The 21213-nt window shown below is 42.4% G+C and overlaps 1 protein-coding gene across 7 annotated transcripts in view; it reads right to left on the bottom strand.

Moving 5' to 3' along the window:
* The window catches only part of MECOM (MDS1 and EVI1 complex locus), a 537691-nt gene extending 516858 nt beyond the window's left edge, over positions 1-20833 (bottom strand). For all 7 annotated transcript variants that reach the window (XM_012779221.3, XM_012779223.3, XM_012779222.3 and 4 more), the window contains exon 1: positions 20415-20833. In XM_012779221.3, coding sequence (XP_012634675.3) covers positions 20415-20451 — 37 coding nt within the window. In that variant the 5' untranslated portion in view covers positions 20452-20833. The remainder of the gene's footprint in view (positions 1-20414) is intronic.
* Positions 20834-21213: the final 380 nt, after the last annotated feature.

Here is a 21213-nt window from a genome sequence, read left to right as displayed (position 1 = left end):
TTAGGAACTGGGCCATAAAGCAAAAGGTGAGCAGCAGGCAAGTGAGTGAAGCTTCATCTGTATTTACAGCCACTCCTATTGCTTGCATCACCACCTGAGCTTCATCTCCTGTCAGATCAGCAGCAGCACTAGATTCTCATAGGAGCACGAACCCTACTGTAAACTGTGCATGAGGGGGGTCTAGGTTGTGTACTCCTTATGAGAATCTAATGCCTGATGGTCTGAGGTGGAGCTGAGGCGGTGATGCTAATGCTGGGGAGCAGCTGCAAATACAGATTATCATTAGCAGAGAGGTTTGCACAATAAATGTAATGAGCTTGAATCATCCCAAAACCATCCCTGCTACCCTGGTCTGTAGAAAAACTGTCTTCCATGAAACTGGTTCCTGGTGCCAAAAAGGATGGGGACTGCTGTTTTAAAACACAGCTTCCTATTTTATCTAATAGCATTTAAGTACTCTATAGCAGAAACATTTACCACAGTGGAAATTAAATGAAAATTAAATGAAAAAGATGCCTTTCAACTAGAGATGCTCAACTGCCATAAAGTAAGTCCCCAAACTTCCTCTGATAGCAACAAATAAGAGCAGTCTATCAGCTAAGAAATAGGTATGCCAGGATTCTCTTCCCAGGTCCACTCCTCTCTTATGGGTAGCCTAGAAAAAGTTACCCTAATTCAGCCTCAACTTTAGAATAGAATCATTCTATTTTCTCTAGTTTCCCATATAGCATGCTACAAAACTCCTCTTGCACTGTAGCTTATAATACTTTTAAATATACAGATTATCTCAAATAAGGATGATTCGAAAGCCCCACTCCTGAGGCTAGAAAACTGTACTCTCAGTCCCTGTCATTTTCCATTTTATATTCATCTTACACTGACATTATAATTTTTAAAAATTCAAACCTCTTATTTTAACAAATGCCTTGAATCTCCCTTCTAAACAAATCAATCGCCTTATCCCTTTATACCGGGTTCATAGAAAATTCTAAAAATTATAAAATTCAAGTGATTGCTATGAAAGAAAAAAACAAAGCGGCAATTAAATTAAACATCATTGAAATAAGCTGCAGAACCCAAATGAAAGTCCTCAGATGGTTTGTGCAACACAGTTAACAGTTTGGAAGCATACAGATAAAACTAGAACTGGAGGAGGGCCCTTCAAATGTCCAAAGATACACATAAGCACATGTTTTATAAATACACACCCACACCCTTTACTGGCTTAGTCTGCTCTCTCAGTAAAGCCGTTCTCCTTCTCCATAAGTACACACAAATGTCTGTGTTCCCTAACCCAGGCTGTTTTGGTGTCTATCCCACTGAGCTCAACTAAACCTCCGGAATCATCGGGCACATCAACCAAATATACACTCAGGTGCAACTTAACATGCCTGGACTGTCCAACAAAAACAGATGAGTTCATTTAATGAATTTTCATGTATATGGAAGTGAATGACTGATAGCATTGATTAAAACCAACCAGGCATAAGGGCCGTTGGCATTCAATATCCAAACTTCCTAAAATACAGCACAATCCCAGCCTGAAACCTACTTTTCTGCTTTTTTTTTTTTTTTTTTTTTTAACATTTCTGGGTAGAGAGAGATCTATTTTTTTACAATTCTGGTTTCCCTACATACCTTCTCTAGAATTCCCAGTTCTCCCTTTGCATGGGAAGGTTGGCAGGAAGATTTATGTCTGGAATTCTAGAAAACCAAAAGACAAAAGCAGCTAGCAATATTAAAGTACTCTCTCAGAAAGGAGCTGCTGTTCTGTTTTTTGCTTGGGTTGTTTTTGTTGTCGTTGTTGTATCTGGAAAATAGTATTGTCTCTTTGGAAATAGTTACCAGATCAAAATGTTAAAAAAGCTCCTGAACTCTCCAAAGATCATCCACTCTATGCGATGAAGTCTCCTCACCAATGGCCTTTTACAACTGGAAATCTCTCATCTACTGCAGCCACAAAGGCCAGAAATCACAGACAGAAAGCAAGTTTGTTGAGCTAGGTGTAAAGACAACTCCATACTTGTTAAAACTAAAAGGAAGCCATATGTTAAAACATATATAACATAGAAGTAGCACCCAATGATAGCATTTGGAGCCACCCTGCTATCTCCTCATTCTTTAATCAAAATGACCACCTTCCTCCCAGTTTCTTACGTCCAGGACTCATATTGCTCCCCACTGCCTGAGCCCCACCCTTAGAGATTCTGATTCAATTGGGGTGGATGGCATTTTTAAGCACCCCAAGTGATTCTATGCAACCATATTTGAAGGTCCTTGTTTCTTCCCTTAACTTGTCCACTGCTCTCCCCCTCCAAATAAAAAGCAAACCATGAGAACTCATTAGCCTCCCCTTATTTAAATCCTGCAAGTTACTCCATTATGCAACTAGTCAAATACTTTGTTGCAATGCCTGAGTGATTTGGATATTAAAACAAAGTTGAGGATGAGTGATCAGGACTTGCTTTCAGAAGTTTTACAAAAAGGAAAAATTCAGAAAGTTGTAGCTTGTTTTCCTTGCCTTAAAAATATGATAGTGAGCTTGAGCAAGTTTACAGTCACAATATATTGTTCAGAAAATGGAAATCTGAATCCAGCACCATCCGTCCACTGGTAAGTTGTAAGGTATAATTAGCTTGTGATTTTAGGCAATAAAGTAATGAAATATCTCTAAGTCATTCATTCAATAAAGATTTGTACAAATTTCCTAAATAAAACTAAAATCATACTGTCATGGAAAACCACACTGCAGATAACTCTAGGAAGAAAACTAAAGGCAAAGAAACAACCAGCCACTATCATAAAGAAAGGATTACTCATTATAAATTGCAGTAAAATTCCTCTTTACTAAGAGTTGTATGAAGTCATTTCTTTAAATTAAGGTATCTGCTATCCAAAATCTTACTACTTTTTGAGCTCTGGAATGCCCAGGCAATGTCATGTTCTACTTTTATTTCTGGATGGAAAAAAATAAGGCAGTAGAGTATTCATTCAGATTAAGTTCTTGGGCCTTCATGTAAAGTGGATCAAGGCTTGGATCTGGCTCGGTACTCATAGCTAAGAGGCCTGAGGCAAAAACACACCAGGCTCCAGAGCCCTCATCTGGAAACTAAGACAATAAATTCTCCCACCTCACAGAGAGTGAGGATTAACTGTGATAATACACGAACACTTAATAATCTTTACTGGCATTATTACTTATTGTCATTGTTATAAATTATCTCCATTTTACAGATGAAGAAATTGAGGCACAGAGAAGATAAGTAGCTTGACCATGGCCTTGCAGCTGGGTGGGGGTAGAGCCAAAACTTCAACCTAAATAATGTGGCTTCAGAGTGTACACTCTTAATCCCTCCCCCACATTTTTAATATTCTATAATTTCTAGAATTTATACTAAGATATCACATTTACACAGCTCTTTGCAGCTTATAAAAGTTTACACTTATGTCATATTATTTTAGCATGACTAGTTTGGAGGAAGCCAAAGCAGAGGTAGTTATTGTTCCTATCTTATGCTGGGGGACACTGAGGCTCAGAAGGCTAGTGCCCTCTGAAAGGATACCACACTGATGACTAGCAAAGCTGGGTCTCAAACTCCTATGTCCTGACTCCCCAGCCAGTGTCATCCACAGAAAATATGTTTACAGTGCCTAAAATAACACTGAACTTTTGAGATGATCACACCTAAAGGGAGGGGAAAAAAAAAAAAAAAGCCCATCTTCAAGGTGAGTAGGGCTCAAAACACTGCAAAGAACATTTTTCTCTTAGAAAAGTTACTATACTTGTCAAGTCTTTATAATGAGATGTTATGACATGGTCAGGTAAATTACTCTGAGAGCAATAGAAGGAAACAAATGGTCACAATTTACACACCGTGGAAGCAGTCTGTAAGTCCTGGCTAATGCAAGGATTCACCCGGAAGATTGACTAAGATGAAGCTCATTGTATTGCATTAGGTATCACAGTATTTTCTTCTCTTGAGGGTGATGGGACTCTCAGCCTCTTGGTGACTGAGATTGCCATCACCCACGGGCAGGAAGAGAGATTTGATATACAGATCATGAGGCCCTTTAAAAACCCTAGACACACAATGCTTTTTACCTTGACATTTCCCACCCTCTTAGGATCTATCTACACAGTATTTGCAGGTCAAAGAAACAGATACAATGCTGCTTCCTGGGCCAAACCACATCTATTCTTGTGTTTTAATATTGCACCATTATCAACAGGATGCTTAAATCACTAGCACCTTATACATTTAGGCAAATAGGGAGTTTTGCTCAGGATTTCAGACTGTGCCCGGCAGTAATGATGTTGGATGCACTGATTTCTGTGCCAAGCCTAGTGGCTGGAACATTGGCTTGGATACATACACACAGCTCAGCAAGATGGTTGGCAAAGAGAGTTGGAAAAGAGGGCAGTGCTTTTTACTCTTATGTCTGTTTAACGAACAACAAAATCACATGCCAGCCTGAGAGACAAGCCACTTCTCTGAGCTTATGTCAGTGTTTGGGTAGCACTGTCTCCTACTGCATAAAAATTGAACCTAAAAGCAAGATACACCTTTCAAAACTATGGAGACTTTCAGTTTGAGCATTTTGATCAGATCTCTGCTCTCCGACAGACCTGAAAGTGGCAAGGAATTGGAGGAAATTCTTTGAAATCTGCCAAAGAGAACTTGTTCTTGAACTGTAATGAAAAATGTTACCCTCACTGCACAAAGGATAAAATACACTAAAACTAGTGAGCATGGGAAGAATAATTTGCCCATTCACAGACCCAAGGCTGCTTACACTCAAAGTACATTCTGAGTCTTACTCAGTTATTATAATCAGCATTTCCCTAACAACAGACAAATGTGATAGGTAGACCTTTCAGGAAAACTCTTAATTGGCTATCTAATATACAAATTTTCTTCATATTAGGCACTTGAAGGCTTAGAAGACAAAGTTGGAAGTATGTCTTAAAATACACTAAACATACATAAACTTTTAACTCTCAAATATAAAACATATTTTTCTGAGTTTAGAGAGGTATAAGTTACAGAATTTTTTGCAACAATGGATGTAAAATGAGGGTGCGCCATTTGTCACATGCCACTGTGCAGATGATTGTGGCTCAATCAGAATAGGTCTGCTATCCTCATTCTTGCTCTTTTCCACTGTATGAAAATCATCTGTTTACATGTCTGTCTCTCCCAATAGACTAGAAGTTCCTCAAGGACAGGAAACATATTTTATTTCTCTTTGTATATTCAGTGCTTGGCTTGGGCTGTTTAATGTACATTCAATAAATATTTGTTTAACTGGACTGAATTATGGGTCCAGAAATCTAATATGCTTTTCTGATGCTGCTACTAACCCAGTGTTTACAGATCAAACACAGAAGTCCCATTCCCTCCATCTATAAGGAAGATACAAAAACATCTCTGTCCTGGCTCCTAGGTTGTGGAGTCAGCTAAATGTATACATGGCACCTAAAATGCAATCCACAAAACTGAAATAAACCTTATTTATAACTTTTACACCTTATCTGCTTCTGCCCAAGGATCGAAAATGAGGCAGGTGGTTATGCCTGCCATTCTCTAAGTTTCAGTGTGTCACACTTCAAACACTTAATAAACATTCTTCTCATTTAGCTCTGTAATCAATGTCACCTCCTCAGAGAAGTCTCATCCAATTACCCTACCTAAAATAAGGCGCTGGGTACTCTCTAGCCAGTTACCATGCTTTGTTTTCATTGCTCTACAAGTCAACATCTAGAAGTGTATGACTGTGCACTGACTTCTCCCAGAATTTGAGCTCTGCGTGGGCAGGGCCTTGTCTGTGTTGTTTCCTGCTACCTTCCCCTCACCTAGAATTGTAGGTGCTCAGTAAACAGCTATTGAATATATGGATGGGCAACAGTCACCAACAGCAAGTATTTTTAAAGGGTCTGGTTTTATTTGCAAGTATATTGAATGAAAACCGTATCATCATTAATATGCAACTAATTTTGTGAGCCAAGCAAAGACCTCCACATCTGAGAGGTATTAAGAAAAATTAAGGGCTGGGTGTGGTGGCTCACGCCTATAATCCTAGCAGACTCTGGGAGGCCGAGATAGGTGGATTGTTTGAGGTCAGGAGTTCAAAACAAGCCTGAGCAAGAGCGAGATCCCATCTCTACTAAAAATAGAAAGAAATTAGCTGGACAAATAAAAATATATACAGAATAAATTAGCCAAGCATGGTGACGCATGCCTGTAGTCCCAGCTACTCGGGAGGCTGAGGCAGGAGGATTGCTTGAGCCCAGGAGTTTGCTGTGAGTTAGGCTCATGCCATGGCACTCTAGCCCGGGCAACACAGTGAGACTCTGTCTCAAAAAAAAAAAAAAAGAAAAGAAAAGAAAAATTAAGTATGCTATTATTTTCAGATGGAAGTATGACAAACTTCATACATGACCACTGAAGTTTGTCATGTATGTGGCTTCACAATGTTGACAAAATATTTGGAGAAGAAAGTATTTGGAGAAGAGGTAAGCTTAGGATTCAGTATTCCAAGCTCAGGAAACCACTTTGTAGTCATTGATAACCAGCAACAGGTACATGGACATCTTTGTCTCTGTTAGTAAGTCATTGTCAAGGGTATATGTATATCTGTGAATTGTAGATATTCAACATTTTCATGAAATTGATTGTTTTTAGGATTTCATTCATCATGCCTTATATATAGTAGGTACTAAATAAATATTTATTAACTCAATTTGATTGATCTAATGTAAAATATAGTTTGAAAAATATTAACTAGAATAAATGCCCCTGTGGAACAACCTTTATGCATCCACAAAAAAACTGTATGAATTTGGAACATTTGTACTCTAAGGAATTGAAATTGCAAAGTAAATTAATTCCTAAAAGATTTATATGACTAAATTTTAATTCCTTGAATGGTACCTTTTCAAATCCAATCTAAAATGCCCAGTATATTGTTAATCTAATATAATCCAATGAGCTTTAAGAAGCAAAGTAGTTCCCAGTAGAACCAAAACCCAGCTATTCCATTTTTATAACCTTCTGTGTACAGAATAGGCTGAACTAATTTTTTCTGAATGTTTTTATATTTAATCAACAACATCATTGCCAAAGAAAACCACTTTTCAGAAGTTTCTCTATCCTGGTTTATAACTTATAATCAAAAACTGGAATTTTGCATCTGATGGGCTTTAGTGTGTAACATTATACTGTCATATTTTTTATGCTATAGTTAAAAGCAAGAGATAGTTTCCATTATAAAAATTTTCCCATAGTCTGGTTACCCAGTGAAAAACATTTTCCTATAAAAATGGCCTTTCCAATTCATAGGTTAAAAGTTATTGTGGGTGATTTTTTTTAAAGAGCATCAGAAAGTTTTGATTGGCTTCAGATAACTTTCTGCAATTCACCTAGTCACATCAGTTGGCTTCAGGTGTGTATAGAGAATAGGGTAGTGTAGTAATAATGTACCACACAAATAAGGAAATACTAAACAGAAACAAAACTTAAGGCTTGAAACCCTGACAACAACCCTGACAACAGTTGGGGCTATATGGATTGATTTCAGCTACAGCCTATTCCGAGTAGCAGGAAGAAATGGAAATGGGGCATAAATAGGAGGTCCAGAAAAATCCAGTGAGCTTGAAATACCACAGATACATCACACTGGATCTTTTAAAGACATACCTTAGCTCTGGACTTAGATCCTTGATCCTGCAGGGGGTAAAGATGGTTGGAAATCTGATCTGTCCTGACAGGGTGAGGCAACCCTCCCTGACCTTCCCAAAGCCCCGCTGTGCTTGTGTCTCAGAGGCCAGCACACTTCACCCTGAACTGTGAGCTTCCTTTAATTGTAGACTTCACTTTCATTTTCCCTTAAGGTTATGGTTTGAGGAACTTCTCTGGCTGCTCTGTTCCAAAAACTGGAAACTATCCAAATATCATCCACAGGGGTTTGGTTCAATAAAATATGTTACATCCAAACAATGGAAGATCTGCTGCCTTTATAAAGAATAGGTTAGATTGATACTTACAAATAAGATAAAAAGTTTCATTTAAATTATTAAGTTTTAAAAAAAGAAAAAGCAAGTTGCTGTAAAAAGTTGTAGCTATGTATGTACGTATGGGCTAAGATATACATGGGGGAATCTGTAAGAATTTACACTAAAGGATGAATGGTGGTCATCTGCAGGCAGTGTATGACAAAAAAAAGCAAATAACTTTCATTTTCTATATAATACATTCTTGTAGTTTTTGAATTATTTATTGTGTATAAATTTTATAATCACACAAAAAAGGTTTCTAAGATAATGAAAAAAGATTGGTAATACTTTAAAATGTTATATAATGAACAAACTAGGGTGAATCAAGTCTGAACACATGAGTAATTCCCCATAACATCTATGACTGGAATTTAGAAGTATGTGAACTACTAAATTACATGAAAATTTTTATGTATAAGTGCATTTTCTCTAAAGAGGCTCCATCCCTTCCATCAGATTCTCATGGAGATCTGGGACCCAAAAGGAGGTCACAAACTATGACCCTAACAGAAACCAAGGTAGTTGTTCCATCTCTCCATTCATTTTTATTATCATTTTATCATGAAAAATTTTATTACTACTTAACTTCCTAGTTCTAGCCAAAGGTAAAGTCTATACAAAGTATAAAAGCTATAGTTCCTACTCTCCACCCTCATTTAAAACGGTTCCTATTGACTTATGAGCAGCCCTAAGAACACAACAAGAAATCACATCTGGCTGGTCTTGGTGAAAGAAAACTCCTAATAGGCACTAAAACATCATACTTGTTCAGGATTTGAGGACAGTAGTCCAAAGTACAAGCAGTCCTATTTTCTCCATAGAGATGAGATATTTGTGAAAGGGGTGGGGGGTAGAGGAGTGGGAAAGGGGAGAGAGGGAGAAGTCATGTATGCATTTGAATTAAGGGGACAGAGTTGGGTGAGTTGGGTTAATCAGTAAAACAAGATTCAATACATCATCTGTCAACCTTAAATTGTTTGAAAGAATCTTTAATTATAACATGCATTAAAATATGTAGCAAAATTCTTGATGTTATAGTCTATATTAATATTGCTTATATTGGGGTTAGTATTTATGTAAAAACTTAGCTTCTGATGACTTTTGTCAGCTAAATGTTCCCAAATTCCTAGGAATTACATGAGTCCACAAAATGTTTTACCATCTCTCCCTTGACTCTACTGACATTTGCCAGAATCAGGTCCAGTGCAGTTTAAGATCAAGTGTAGATCAATAACAATTTGTGATTAAAGTGAGGAGCCATGGGTTATTCCTGCACTAGCAGAATGAGGAGCATGATTGGTGAAAATTAGGAATAATACTCTACTTTCCAAATATGCTTTCCAGGTGGTTTATCACTGTCAAAATAGGCCAACTGTAGATTTAGTATGCAATTAAAGTGTCAGATATCTCAGAGTTCCAGTGCTGACATTACCTAACTGTGCAGGTTTTAGAGGCAAAGAAATTAAAGGGGTTCACATAATCCACAAAAGCCCATTGCTAACCACCATCACCTCATTGTGCCATATGCAAAGCATAGTACTAGACACTATACCAAACAGAAATGAGCTCTGCAGGAGTTTTACAGTAGAGCTAGAAAAATAAGACATATACTGTGAAGACAAGGAATTTATAATAAAATGCCAAAATCATGGCAAGTAAAGATAATTCGATACTACTGGAATGAAATGACATAAAGAAATCACATCTCCAGAAGTAACCAAGAATGATCATGAAGAAGAAAGGGTTTGAATGAAATCTTAGGCCAGGTGTGGTGGCCCACGCCTGTAATCCTAGCACTCTGGGAGGCCAGGGCAGGAGGATCACTTTGAGGTCAGGAGTTCGAGACCAGCCTGAGCAAGAGCACCCTGTCTTTACTACAAATAGAAAAATTAGCCAGGCGTGGTGGCACACATCTGTAATCCCACTTACTCTGGAGGCTGAGACAGGAGGATTGCTTGAGCCCAGGAGTTTGAGGTTGCTGTGAGCTAGGCAGATGCCACAGCACTCTAGCCCGGGGAACAGAGCAAGACTCTGCCTCAGAAATGAAAAAAAAAAAAAAAAAAAAAATACCTTCCTAACTAAAATCTTAAAGGAGTTAGATTTTGACGGTCAAAGTATGGGTAGATTTACAGACTCTGGCAACATCATGGCCAAAAGTTGGGAGGTAGAAACACAAGGGTAGGCTGGTAAGAAAATGAGAAGTGCAAAATGAGTAAACAAGTTAGGCTGAATGGACTAGTCTTGTGCAGGGAGACAAAAAAGCCTGAAAGTTAAAGAAATAATAATGAACATGTATTGAGCTCTTATTCTATTGAAGGCAGTCTAAATGTATTAGTTGACCAAATCCTCACATAAGGTAAGTAAGTGTCCCTAGAGTAAAAGTAAGAAAACTGAGGCACAAAAAGGTTAAGTGGCTTGCCTTCATTTCACCCAGCTAGTAAGTGGTGGAGTCAGGATTCAAACTCAGGCAAATCTAACTCAGAACCTCGTCTCAGAGTCATCACATTCTTCTGACTCAAGAGTGAGAGGCCAGGATAAGGAATTTGGGCTCCAGCATCAGGTGTAAAATTTGAGATCCTAAGCATCTGGTAACTTATTGATAATGTTTATGAGCATGGTTCCTCACTACTCATAATCCTCCTCTACAAGCATTTTATATCTGATGATTTTCCCAACAATGTTAACTGAGAGTGACAAGTAGTCACTGACAAGTCCCTTGACTGTAGTACTACTGATTTAGGTACTATAAATAGCTTAGTCCAGTCTTTATTAGGAGAGTCCATTGTCTTGGTATTCCATCACCATACCTAGCCCTTTTAATCCTCAAGACTTAATTGTATCTGATATTCACCTACCGCCACTGCTAGAAATACAACTCATGATAATAAACAGAGCAAGGTATATTTATTTTCAAATGTCCCCTGAACATATATAACCTTCCTGCAAGGAAAGCCACTCTTGTCAAAAAATACATTCATCCCTTAAATTCTCCATTCTAGGTTCAGGTCTTAAAAATCTGCTGGGTTCCTCAGTTACAGATGTATACAGCATGTTACATCTGGACCCTCTTCGGAGGGCAAGGGTGAGCTCCTCCTCTGAAAACCCACAGTAGCCAAAAGATCTCTTCTCCCACAGACAGCTATCTCCTAATGATTTACTGCCCAACCCCTAGTCCACAAATCAAAGAATTGGGTTGAGTGAGAAATAAGAAAGAACATTGTCCAGTGGCTAAAGGAGGGGGAAGCAAAGTTTCAGTTTATTTTCTTAAGCCAATTAGTGATGAAACAGCATGGAGAAAAGGAAAGACACAACATGGCCATAAAAGACTATTTTTCCAGATAAATGGCCAGATATCAGATTCTGTAATAAGTACTTCCACCTATCAAAACACACACATACACACACATTAACTTTGGGGTGGGGAGGAAGATACAGATCTTAAAAACACAGGGTAATATTCAGGGTAATATTATGGATATCATTGTAAAATGCTGGAACTTTGAAGGACCCTTGGAAATCAACTAATGCAGACATTGCAAACCCAGGATCCGTGAACTATATGTTGTAGTCAGAGGTGTTTGATTGGGTCTGCAGGATTTTTTTTTTAATTGAACCAACATTTCAAAGTAGAAAAGATTCAAATAAAAATCCAGATTTGTGGCTTCTCTTAAAAATTGGAAGACCTCAATCCAAGAATGGATTAATAAAATGTGGTATATGTATACCATGGAGTACTATTCAGCTCTAAGAAACAATGGTGATATAGCACATCTTATATTTTCCTGGTTAGAGCTGGAACCCATACTACTAAGTGAAGTATCCCAAGAATGGAAAAACAAGCACCAGATATATTCTCCAGCAAACTGGTATTAACTGAGTAGCACCTAAGTGGACACATAGGTACTACAGTAATAGGGTGTTGGGCAGGTGGGAGGGGGGAGGGGGACGGGTATATACATACATAATGAGTGAGATGTGCACCATCTGGGGGATGGTCATGATGGAGACTCAGCCTTTTGGGGGAGGGGGGAAATGGGCATTTATTGAAACCTTAAAATCTGTACCCCCATAATATGCCGAAATAAAAAAAATAAAAAAATTTAAAAAATTTTTTTAAAAATTTAAAAAAAAATTGGAAGACCTGGCAGCACTGGCTCTCTTACACAAATGATAGTAGTGAGATGGAGCTGAGTGGCAGTTGCCACCTTTAGAGAAGGCTTGAACTGGCAGTTTGCCACAGTCCCCACCACTCCCTCTTGTTCTAGAATACAAACACTGAGTGTCAAAAAATTAAATAAAAATAGAACCTTAGCACTTACACTCACCTTGTTTCGCTCATTTATTGTAACTGCAAATCTTGTAGGCATTTAAGTTTATAAGCTTTGCTCTAGTCTAATCCCTCATTTAGAGAGAAGCAACTCAGCCATTATAGTAAAGTGATTATAAATTCATTCCTTGAAGAGTTGAATTTTCATACAGGAGGGATTATGGTCTAATGACAACTAGAAAGTGTAAAAAACTAAATATAGGCTGTGTGGCTATACAATGCCAAAATCTATTGAGAAAAGTAGAAATCTCATTTTATTTACACATTGTCCCTCCCCAAAAAGAACAGCAAAGGAATATTCTCAAGTTTTCAGAATTATTTATTGCCAGTTTGCCTTGGTATAGACAGTTTTATTGTGCCAAATTTTAGATATGACTTCCCTTAATCCTGAGGGCATAATTTATTGAGAAGACATAAAAAATGCTTGTTATAGACATGCAAACATTTCTAAAAATAAAACAGGATAAAAACATAGATCAGGAGGGAAAAAAGGATATTTCCTCTTCAGAAAATTTAACTGGTAAATCAGAAGGGAAGTAACTAAGATTTTTTGAGTGACTGCATGTGACTTCGGTACTTTGCACACATTACCCAAGTAACACTCACAGCAGCCCAAGAAGGGTAGTATTATCACATCCACTTCACAAGTTAAGATACCAGGGCTCAGAGGCATTCAATAACTAGAAGATGACCTGGCTATTCAATCAGGGTTCACATTCAGATTCAAACACTGGTGTGCACGTTTGTAATGTTTATAAGTGGCTTGCCCATGCACGGAGCCTAGCACACAGAAAGACTTCACTGATATTTGTTGTGTAAGCCTGCCCATTGCCAAAGCCCACCAACTTACATGCAAAGACTTTCATAAATGTCATCATTTGAACAACAAATGATACCAAAGTAATTCTTGAACAAAGTTAAGGAAGTTGGAAGTTTGGTTCTTCCTATTATATAATGACCCCTACACAAGTGTTTACTAAAGAAATTAATCAAATCTCTTTTCTAAATAAATTTCTCCTTTAGAATTGTTATAAAGTTAGTAGGATTTAGCTGAATACACAAGCCAAAGCATGTTTATTAATGAATAAGAGTAATAACTAAAATTAAAATAAGAAGTAATTCAAGACTGAGCGCTTTTGAAGAGTCAGGAATTTGATTAAAAATTCACTTGCTTTTTTTTTTTCTATAATGAAACATTTCTTTAACCACAAAACAGCTTTTATAATAATACAGAAGAGTACGGTTCCAAGCAAAACACTCTCCCATTTTAATCATGGCTATTATTTTTGAAAATGAAATGGCTGAGGTCATTGTAATCTATTTTAGGGTTTGCATGAGTTGATGGTATTTTTGTCTTGGCTTTGAGCTCTCCATGTTACCAGCTAAATGTTATGGGTTTTGCTATGTGCCCTTTCAAATCCCATTCTTTTTAATAATGTACTTTATACACGTAAATTAGAGTAAATTCCAATTTCTTTCCTAACAACTCCAGATGGGGTCCACACTTTCAAGAGGACTAGAATTTGCCTTTTTTAAAAAAATTTTTTTAATTAAGTATGTACTTTTTAGAACAATTATGTTCCTATATACATAAAAATGTTGTATGGATGTTCAGATGCTGAGAAATTAGTAAAATCATAGGATTCATGGCGTTCTTTTCACCAAACAGAAATGTAAGGATAATATCTGTATATCTACTCTTTCCAGCTCATAAAGACAAATTCAGATACTGAAAAAAATGCCTAGAAACAAAACCAACTATGTAGAGTTCTGGACCTAATGATAGTTATCAGAAAGGGCAGGTCTGTATACAGATATCCATTTAGGACACATCAGTGAATCTCTCTGTTCCCTGTAGGACCCAGCAGACAAAATTATCAAATATCTAAAGGCACTGAAGTCACATAGTCAATCAAGCCTTCCTTTAGATATGATTAATATTTCACTGGCTTTCTCAACTTGTTTTTTTTAATTATAATTCACTATCAGGTAACAAATAATAGCCCAAGATCCCTCTAAATAGCTTCTACCCAGCCACACATAAGAGAATGACTTCACAATGCATACATATTGTGGAGATCTGGCTATTAAATGCCTTAGGCTCTGTTTGTTTGTTTATTTTTTTAAAATCAACTTGCAAGGCTAATGTAATAAGATGCTGTAGCTTTTATGAAAGAGGTGAAATAATTTTAAACACAGACACACAATGAGTTTATTTATTTAGAAACTTGTTAAATAGAGTCTGGGAATTCAAATATTCAATGTTGACATTGTACAGAACTGGCAGAGAGCCAGAACCCAGTCTCCAGAGGGACCTATTGGACAAGGAATCCAGGCCTTTCTCTCCTCCCACTTGAGCTAAATAGGTAGAAGCCATTAGTTATACTCACAGCAATATCTGAACCACACTCAAATAAGCTGCCCCAGCCAGGGCACTTCAAAGGAGGGTAAATGTGTTTAGCTTTTTAATGCTGAACTATAGCTATATGTCACACTTCTGAAAGAGTTTTGTAAACAGTTTCTTCCCTGTGTAGAAACATCTCTGAAGTTTCTTGTATGGCATGTAAGCAAAGGTAATTAACAAGGATTATACTTTTTTCATTTACTGGGAGGGTCTGGAAGAATAACACTAATTTGTGTGCAAACTAGGAATGTGGAAGGAGAAGCACACTACTTCTCTCTTCCTGTCTCTCTCTCTTGTTTTCTGTTGCATTTGTTTGTCTCCTCTTTACCCTCTTCCTCACACTTGTTCTCACTACACAGCCAATTTCCTTGAGAATTCCCTGGTAAACTCGGAAGGCCAGAAGAGTGGGAAGGGGGAAATCTAATTTTAGAAAGAGGATCCTGGCTAATGGAGTGGGGAAGTGGGGAGGGAACTAATGATTCACACTGGGCCGCCCAGGAGAAAAGAAAAGCAGACCCCACAAACCATTTTAGAAACTGCTTAGACAGCGGCTTCCAGAGGCTTCCAGCGGCTTCCAGCGGAGGAAGGGTTAACCACCATCCAGAAAAAATGTGCCAGGCATCTTTACAGTGTCCCCTCCCGCCCCATCTCTACCCCAGACCTTCTCTCCCCTGACCTATGGGGCTGGGGAGGGGCCCACGCAGCCAGGCAGAGTGAATGAATGAGTGTGTGGCTGCCCCCCACACAAGAGTGTTCCAGAAGCCGGGATGCGTGAGTGTGGGGGTGTGTGCGCGCGCGTGTGCATGTGTGTTTACACTGTCAGTGCACACCCGGCTCCGAAGGAAGCAGCGCGCCAGGCACGCAGCTCCTCTGAGGTTGGAGAGAGAAGAGTTCTGGCCAAAGCTAGGAGCGCAGAGCCGAGCAGCCTGAGCGGCGAGGTGCGGGGCGGACGCCTGAGTGAGCGCTGCCTCCCTCCCCACCGGGGCTTCCCCGCCCCACCCCCACGCCCCTCCTGGGGTCATTTCCTCCGCACCTGGCGGTTTTGAGGTGAGCGGTGGGCGAGTGTATGCAGCTTCTGGGAATAGGGCTCTGCCAGGCGCTGGGCGCCTTTGGAACAGGGGAAGAGCCGGTGACCAGAAGGTGACAAAGTTTCTCCACCTCACCGCCCGCTTCCAGCAGAGGCAACGAGCGGGGAGCTGCGCAGAGACAGGGGGCCGAGCCAGGCGCGCAGTGGGCAACTAGTCGGGACTCTCTTGTACCCCTTTCCCGGGGAGGACGGAGCCGGGCGTCCCTGGCTGTGGCCTTCCTGCCCCAGGTCACGACTGCAAGCTTCGAATAACCTGGCCCCAACTCACAAAAATAAAATAAGCTCCGAAAGAGCAAGATGTTCAAAGATAAACTGCTTACAAACTCATTACCTTCAACCTCAAGAAAAAGAAAAAAAAAACATAGCAAAAATCTCGCGAAATAACATGTTAATCTCCATTCGATAAGCGTCCTACATGTTGAATGTCGGTCGGCAGAGGAGGCCGGCCCCGGGGCTCAGGGAGAGGCCTTGGCTCAGAAAGCCCGAGAGCTGGTCTACCCGGCAAAAGACACGCACATTCACACGCACACGCGCACGCACACCGTCGCCAAGACCTGCAACTCCTCAGTCCCTCCAAATAAAAACCTGAGAAAGAAGCCTTGCTTTCCAGCCTTCCTGCCTCTACAGCTAATGAGCCATTGCCTTCCACAGTGTCGGGGATGAGGGGAGGAATGAAAAGCGTAATTAACCTTCCCCTAAACACAGAATTTTTTTTTTTTTTTTTTTTTTTTTGGCGAAACACATCGAAATACTGCAGGAAGACTGCGCTCTGAGTGCCAAATGCAATAAAGAAGCCCTAAGCCGGGGTAATGGTCAAGTAATGGCAAATAAACCGCCTTCCTAGAAGGGGCCTCGGCCTCCGTTGGGAGAAGGTTTTTCCTCCTCAAAAGCAGCCTGAAATAAATAAACACATTTTTTTTTAACAAAGCTCTGTTTTAATCTAGGTTTCTTAAGGATGAAGGAAAACCCAAGTGGGTGGACATACAGAGAGAGAATGTACGAACCTGGGCGTGCGTTTGTTTTTCGTGTGGTTTCTTTTTTTTTTTTTTTGTCTTGGGTATTGGACTCTAAGGTGAGTAGTTTAAAGGGGGAGGGGCAGCATCTACCTTTCTTACTGCAGCGCCTGTTTTTGAACAGAGACCCAGTGTAAAAGTAACAAGTGCCCCCTCCCCACATTCTCCCTAATCATGCCGCATCGCTTTCTCCATCTTTACGAGACTTCTGGGGGGCCGGTAGCTAAGGGGGTTACTCGGATGCAACCGGTTCTTTGCGGCCATTGAACTTGAGCGGGTTGTCACTTTGGGGAAGTTGGGTGGGAGTTTCTTCGGTGTTTCGGGCTCTAGACGTGCTGGGCAGACCCAACCTCGCTTCCTTCCCATCCATCAGGAAAGTTGCAAGTGGCATTTCTGGCACGGCCCAGGTGCTATCCTAGCTGCCCAAGAAAACGGCTGGGAAGTCTCCTGGCGCTGCCAGAGTCGTCTTGGCTTTTAATTCTCTTTTCTTAAAAATGGAAATAAAATTCAGGGGCATTAAGCAGCACAAATGTCAACCTTCTTGCTTTTCCCTTCTTTATTTTCTTAAATTTTAAAATCTTCCCACATGATTTACAACGAATTTATAGGTTTCGACTGTTGTGTAAAAACAAGCCCTACATGTTGGAAAATGGGTTGTACATTCATTCTCGCTATAACTTCAGTGGATATTTTCAGGGTCTGTGGTCTCTGGTCTTGGTCCATGGGCTCCTCTTGTACTGTAGCCAGGACCAAGTCAGGACTTATGGCCACCAAAGAAATTTACAAAAGACAAAAAGAATAGCAAGCAATCAAGAAAACAACTATTGCTGTGTGATTTGTTTCCATTGTGATGTTTATTTTTGCCAAGATAAAGGTAGATTTTTTTTTTCAAGTATGGTAGTCACAATGCCTCTTCCTAACCCAGAAAAAGAAAGAAACTGGTGCAAACAGAGCAGTGAAGTTTTCGTTGGACGATTGCACTGCAGGGGTCACCAACCATCTCTGCCATGAGCTACTGGGGGAAGGAAATCTCGCTTTAAAATGCAAAAATCCGTAGTTTTCATATGATTTCCTTTATCACACAGATTGTAACTGAAGAATTGCACAAAGCAGTGCTTCAGTCTGAGAAAGGCAGCCGCGGCAGCAACAGCTGGAGCAATGCAAGCGGGGACCTGAGGCTCAGCAAGAAAAGTTTGGGAGAGTTGGAATCTAGCTATCGGAAAGTGCAGCGGCATCCTTAGAGACACTGAAGACAAAATAAATGGGTCTCCCACCGGTTGAATGACACGTATCATCAGATCGGAAATGAGGCTCAGTTTCTGGATGTTCAGTGGACTGTACATGCGGGAATATTTTAATACAGCAGTGTACAGCTTGATTGGCAAGTAAAATACTTGAAAAAGTTGCTCAAGAAAATTCGAAAGGTTTTTGTGTTCTGCTTTCACTTCGCAGGATACCCGGCAATGAGGCGCGGCGCGAAGCCCTGGGCTTTCATTTCACAACTAAGGCATGGTTGAAATAGGCTGCCCACCCTCGCCCCCACCCCCGCCAACCACACACACATGCACACACACACTCCTAACCTTCAGTCGCAAGTGAAACCCTCAAGCCTCCAAGCATATGTACATTTATTCCCCTTCAGATGAAAATAAAGACTTCGGCCTCATTTAAAAGCAAACAGGGAAAACAGTTCCACTGGCGCCCTTTGACACTGTAGCGGCGGAGTGAAAAGAACAATATCCAAAAGAGAAACAGATGGACTGATCACCCAAAGAGCCCTAGATTTAGGTTGGTCTCTGAGACCTAGGCGAAAGGAAACGTATCGGGGCACTGTGTGGGAGTGCTTGGGTGAGGACTGAACGAAGCACTGGAAAGGCGCCTAGGATGACAGCTTCTCGCCCGGCTAACCGCGGACCTCGGCTGCCGGCGAAACCGAGCCTGCCGAGGTGCCGCTGTCTTCCGCGCGGCGGCTGCCCAGGCGCGGCGAGCCGGGAGGCGTGGAGTACCTACCGTACTTGGTTCTAACGAGCAAGGGACAGGAGAAAGGAAGGCTGGGAATTTTACTGGGGAGAAGTATCCCACCCACCCACCCCGCAACTCTCGTTTTTCTGGTCCACAAGCAAAACGATTAGAGAGTTCTGTTTGCAGCGAGTGCAAGTGTGGGAGAGCGAACCGCGGCCTGTCCTCTCCCGGGCCAGCTCCAGCCTTGCGTGCTGACACCTCGCGGAGGAGCGCTCCTGGCTGCTCCTGGGCTCGGCTACCCGAGTCGCCTTAGACTGGAGGTACAAGCATTTGGACAAACCCAGCACTGTCGCCTATCATCCCAGTTAAGCAACACGTCGTAACCGACACTGCCTGCTCGGCTTGCAACACTTTTGCTGGAAGAGTCAAGGATGGGAGTCCCGCCGCCCCCGTCCCAAACCTATTCGCCCTCGTCCCGCGTGACCAAGGCCGCTGCGCGCCAGGCAGGCAGGGGGCGCCGGGGAGGGTAATTGACCCGGGATCCCGGCTGCACCCAGAAGAAGAGCGGGAGGCTCGGCTGCGCCGTCTCCGCGGCTCAACGTTCTAGCAGCTCGCCCCCTGGGGGTCGCTCGGCGCCCTGCCAGCCGGGTTTTCGCGAGTCGGAGCGCGCCCCCTCTGCCTCCTTCGAAGCTATCGCCGCTGGCTGCACGCCCTACACTCCCCGCTCTCCACGCGCTCGCGGGGCCTCTTCTCTCCCCACCTGCCCACGGCTCTGCGGAGTAGGTAGCTCTGCTCTTCCCGTGGCCTCCACACCCACCCCGCGACCACAGTCCCCTCTTTGGTCTCCCCACTCCCCGCTGCAGTCCTGCCGCCGCAGCGCACGCCGAAGAGCATGGCCGAGCGCACAGCGCCCACTACCGCAGCTGCAGCTCGGCGCAGCCCGCCTGCCAGCCCGCGCAACTTCCAGCGGCCGCCTCGCAACTTTTCCCAACTCCACCACTGCAGCCCGCCGCCGCCGCCACCGCCACAGTGGCTCCCTCCGAGCCTCTACCCATCCCAAACCCCAGAAACAAACCGAGGCTCGAAAATGCTCCCTTCGCCAGCCCGCCCCCCCAGCCCCTGCTCTCCCCTCCTCCCTCGCCGGGACTAGCTGGTTGGCCAGAGGCGACTCTCCCCCGCCTGGGGGGAAGGGGAGGGGAGGGGGAGACTCTCTCCTCTCCTCTTCCCCCCCCCACCCCTTCGCGCTCACTCTCGCGCGCTCTCCTCCCTCCCACCCCTCGTCTTTGCTACCCCCACCCCCACCCCCACCCCCACCCCGGGGTTGCCAGAGCTGGTCGGTGCGCCGGACTGAGGGCTGCCCCGGCTCCTCAGGCGCCCAAATCAGGAGCAAGAGCGCGGGCGACCGGGAGCGGAGGTTGGAACCGGCAGGTTGTTGGGACTGCGCTGCGCCTACCCTCCACCCGGGGCCCCGGCGCAAGAGGCAGCCCGCGCTCCCTCCGGAGCGCTGGAGACAGATATGCAAGATGGCAGAGGGGGAAAAGCCAATAGAAAAGGGATATTGCACCTACTTGTGGCCAGTTTCCTTGCCCTGCCTTTGGATCTCATGCTGTGCCCAGTCCTGCAGCCGCTGCTGTGTGGTTGGGTTTTTTTTTTCTTGGATCTTTTCCTTCTTTTGCTCTCTCTCTCGCTCCCTCCCTCTCTCTCTCCTTTTCTCTCTCTCCTTCTCTCTCTCTCTCTCTCTCTCTCTCTCTCTCTCTCTCTCTCTCACACACACACACACACACACACAACTTCCACACACTCACTCTCTGTCTTTCCCTCTTTCACTCTCTCTCCCTCCCTCTCCCTTTCTCTCAATCCACACTCGCTATCTCTCCAGCATTGTCAGTTTGGACACCTTCGCACATGCGCGCTAGACGCCCCTCCAACATCTCAGCGCCGCCAAAAAAAGTTTGGAGCGATTTATCACTTTGATTTGGAGATCTTGTCAGATGGCAATCGCCGAGGAGGCGGAGAAAGGGAGCCACGGGGAGGGCGGCGGGGGGCGGGAGCGAGCGCGGGGAGCCGGAGGGGAGCAGACACCTCGCCCAAAAAAAAAAAAAAAAAAAGGAAGAAAAGACTTGGGCTGAGGGTTGATTCCCTGTTGGAATCACCAATAAGCCTGTACCATAATTATTGTTTTTCCCACTATAAATTGCAGAAATTTTTCTATACTGTCCATGGGGGAAGCAAGTGGGGGGGGGGCACTTTAAAAAAATCTTTACCCTGCTAAAGAACCAGAAGAAGGGCTGGACCTTCGGCGAATGATCCAGGAGAAAGTGAGAATCATCCTGAACTTGGGAAATCTGCTGCCGCCGCTACTACTGC

Source organism: Microcebus murinus, chromosome 1 (genome assembly GCF_040939455.1).
Source record: "Microcebus murinus isolate Inina chromosome 1, M.murinus_Inina_mat1.0, whole genome shotgun sequence".
NCBI lineage: Eukaryota > Metazoa > Chordata > Mammalia > Primates > Cheirogaleidae > Microcebus > Microcebus murinus.
Note: the sequence above shows the minus strand (reverse complement) of the source record. Positions and strands in the feature narration are given on the sequence as shown.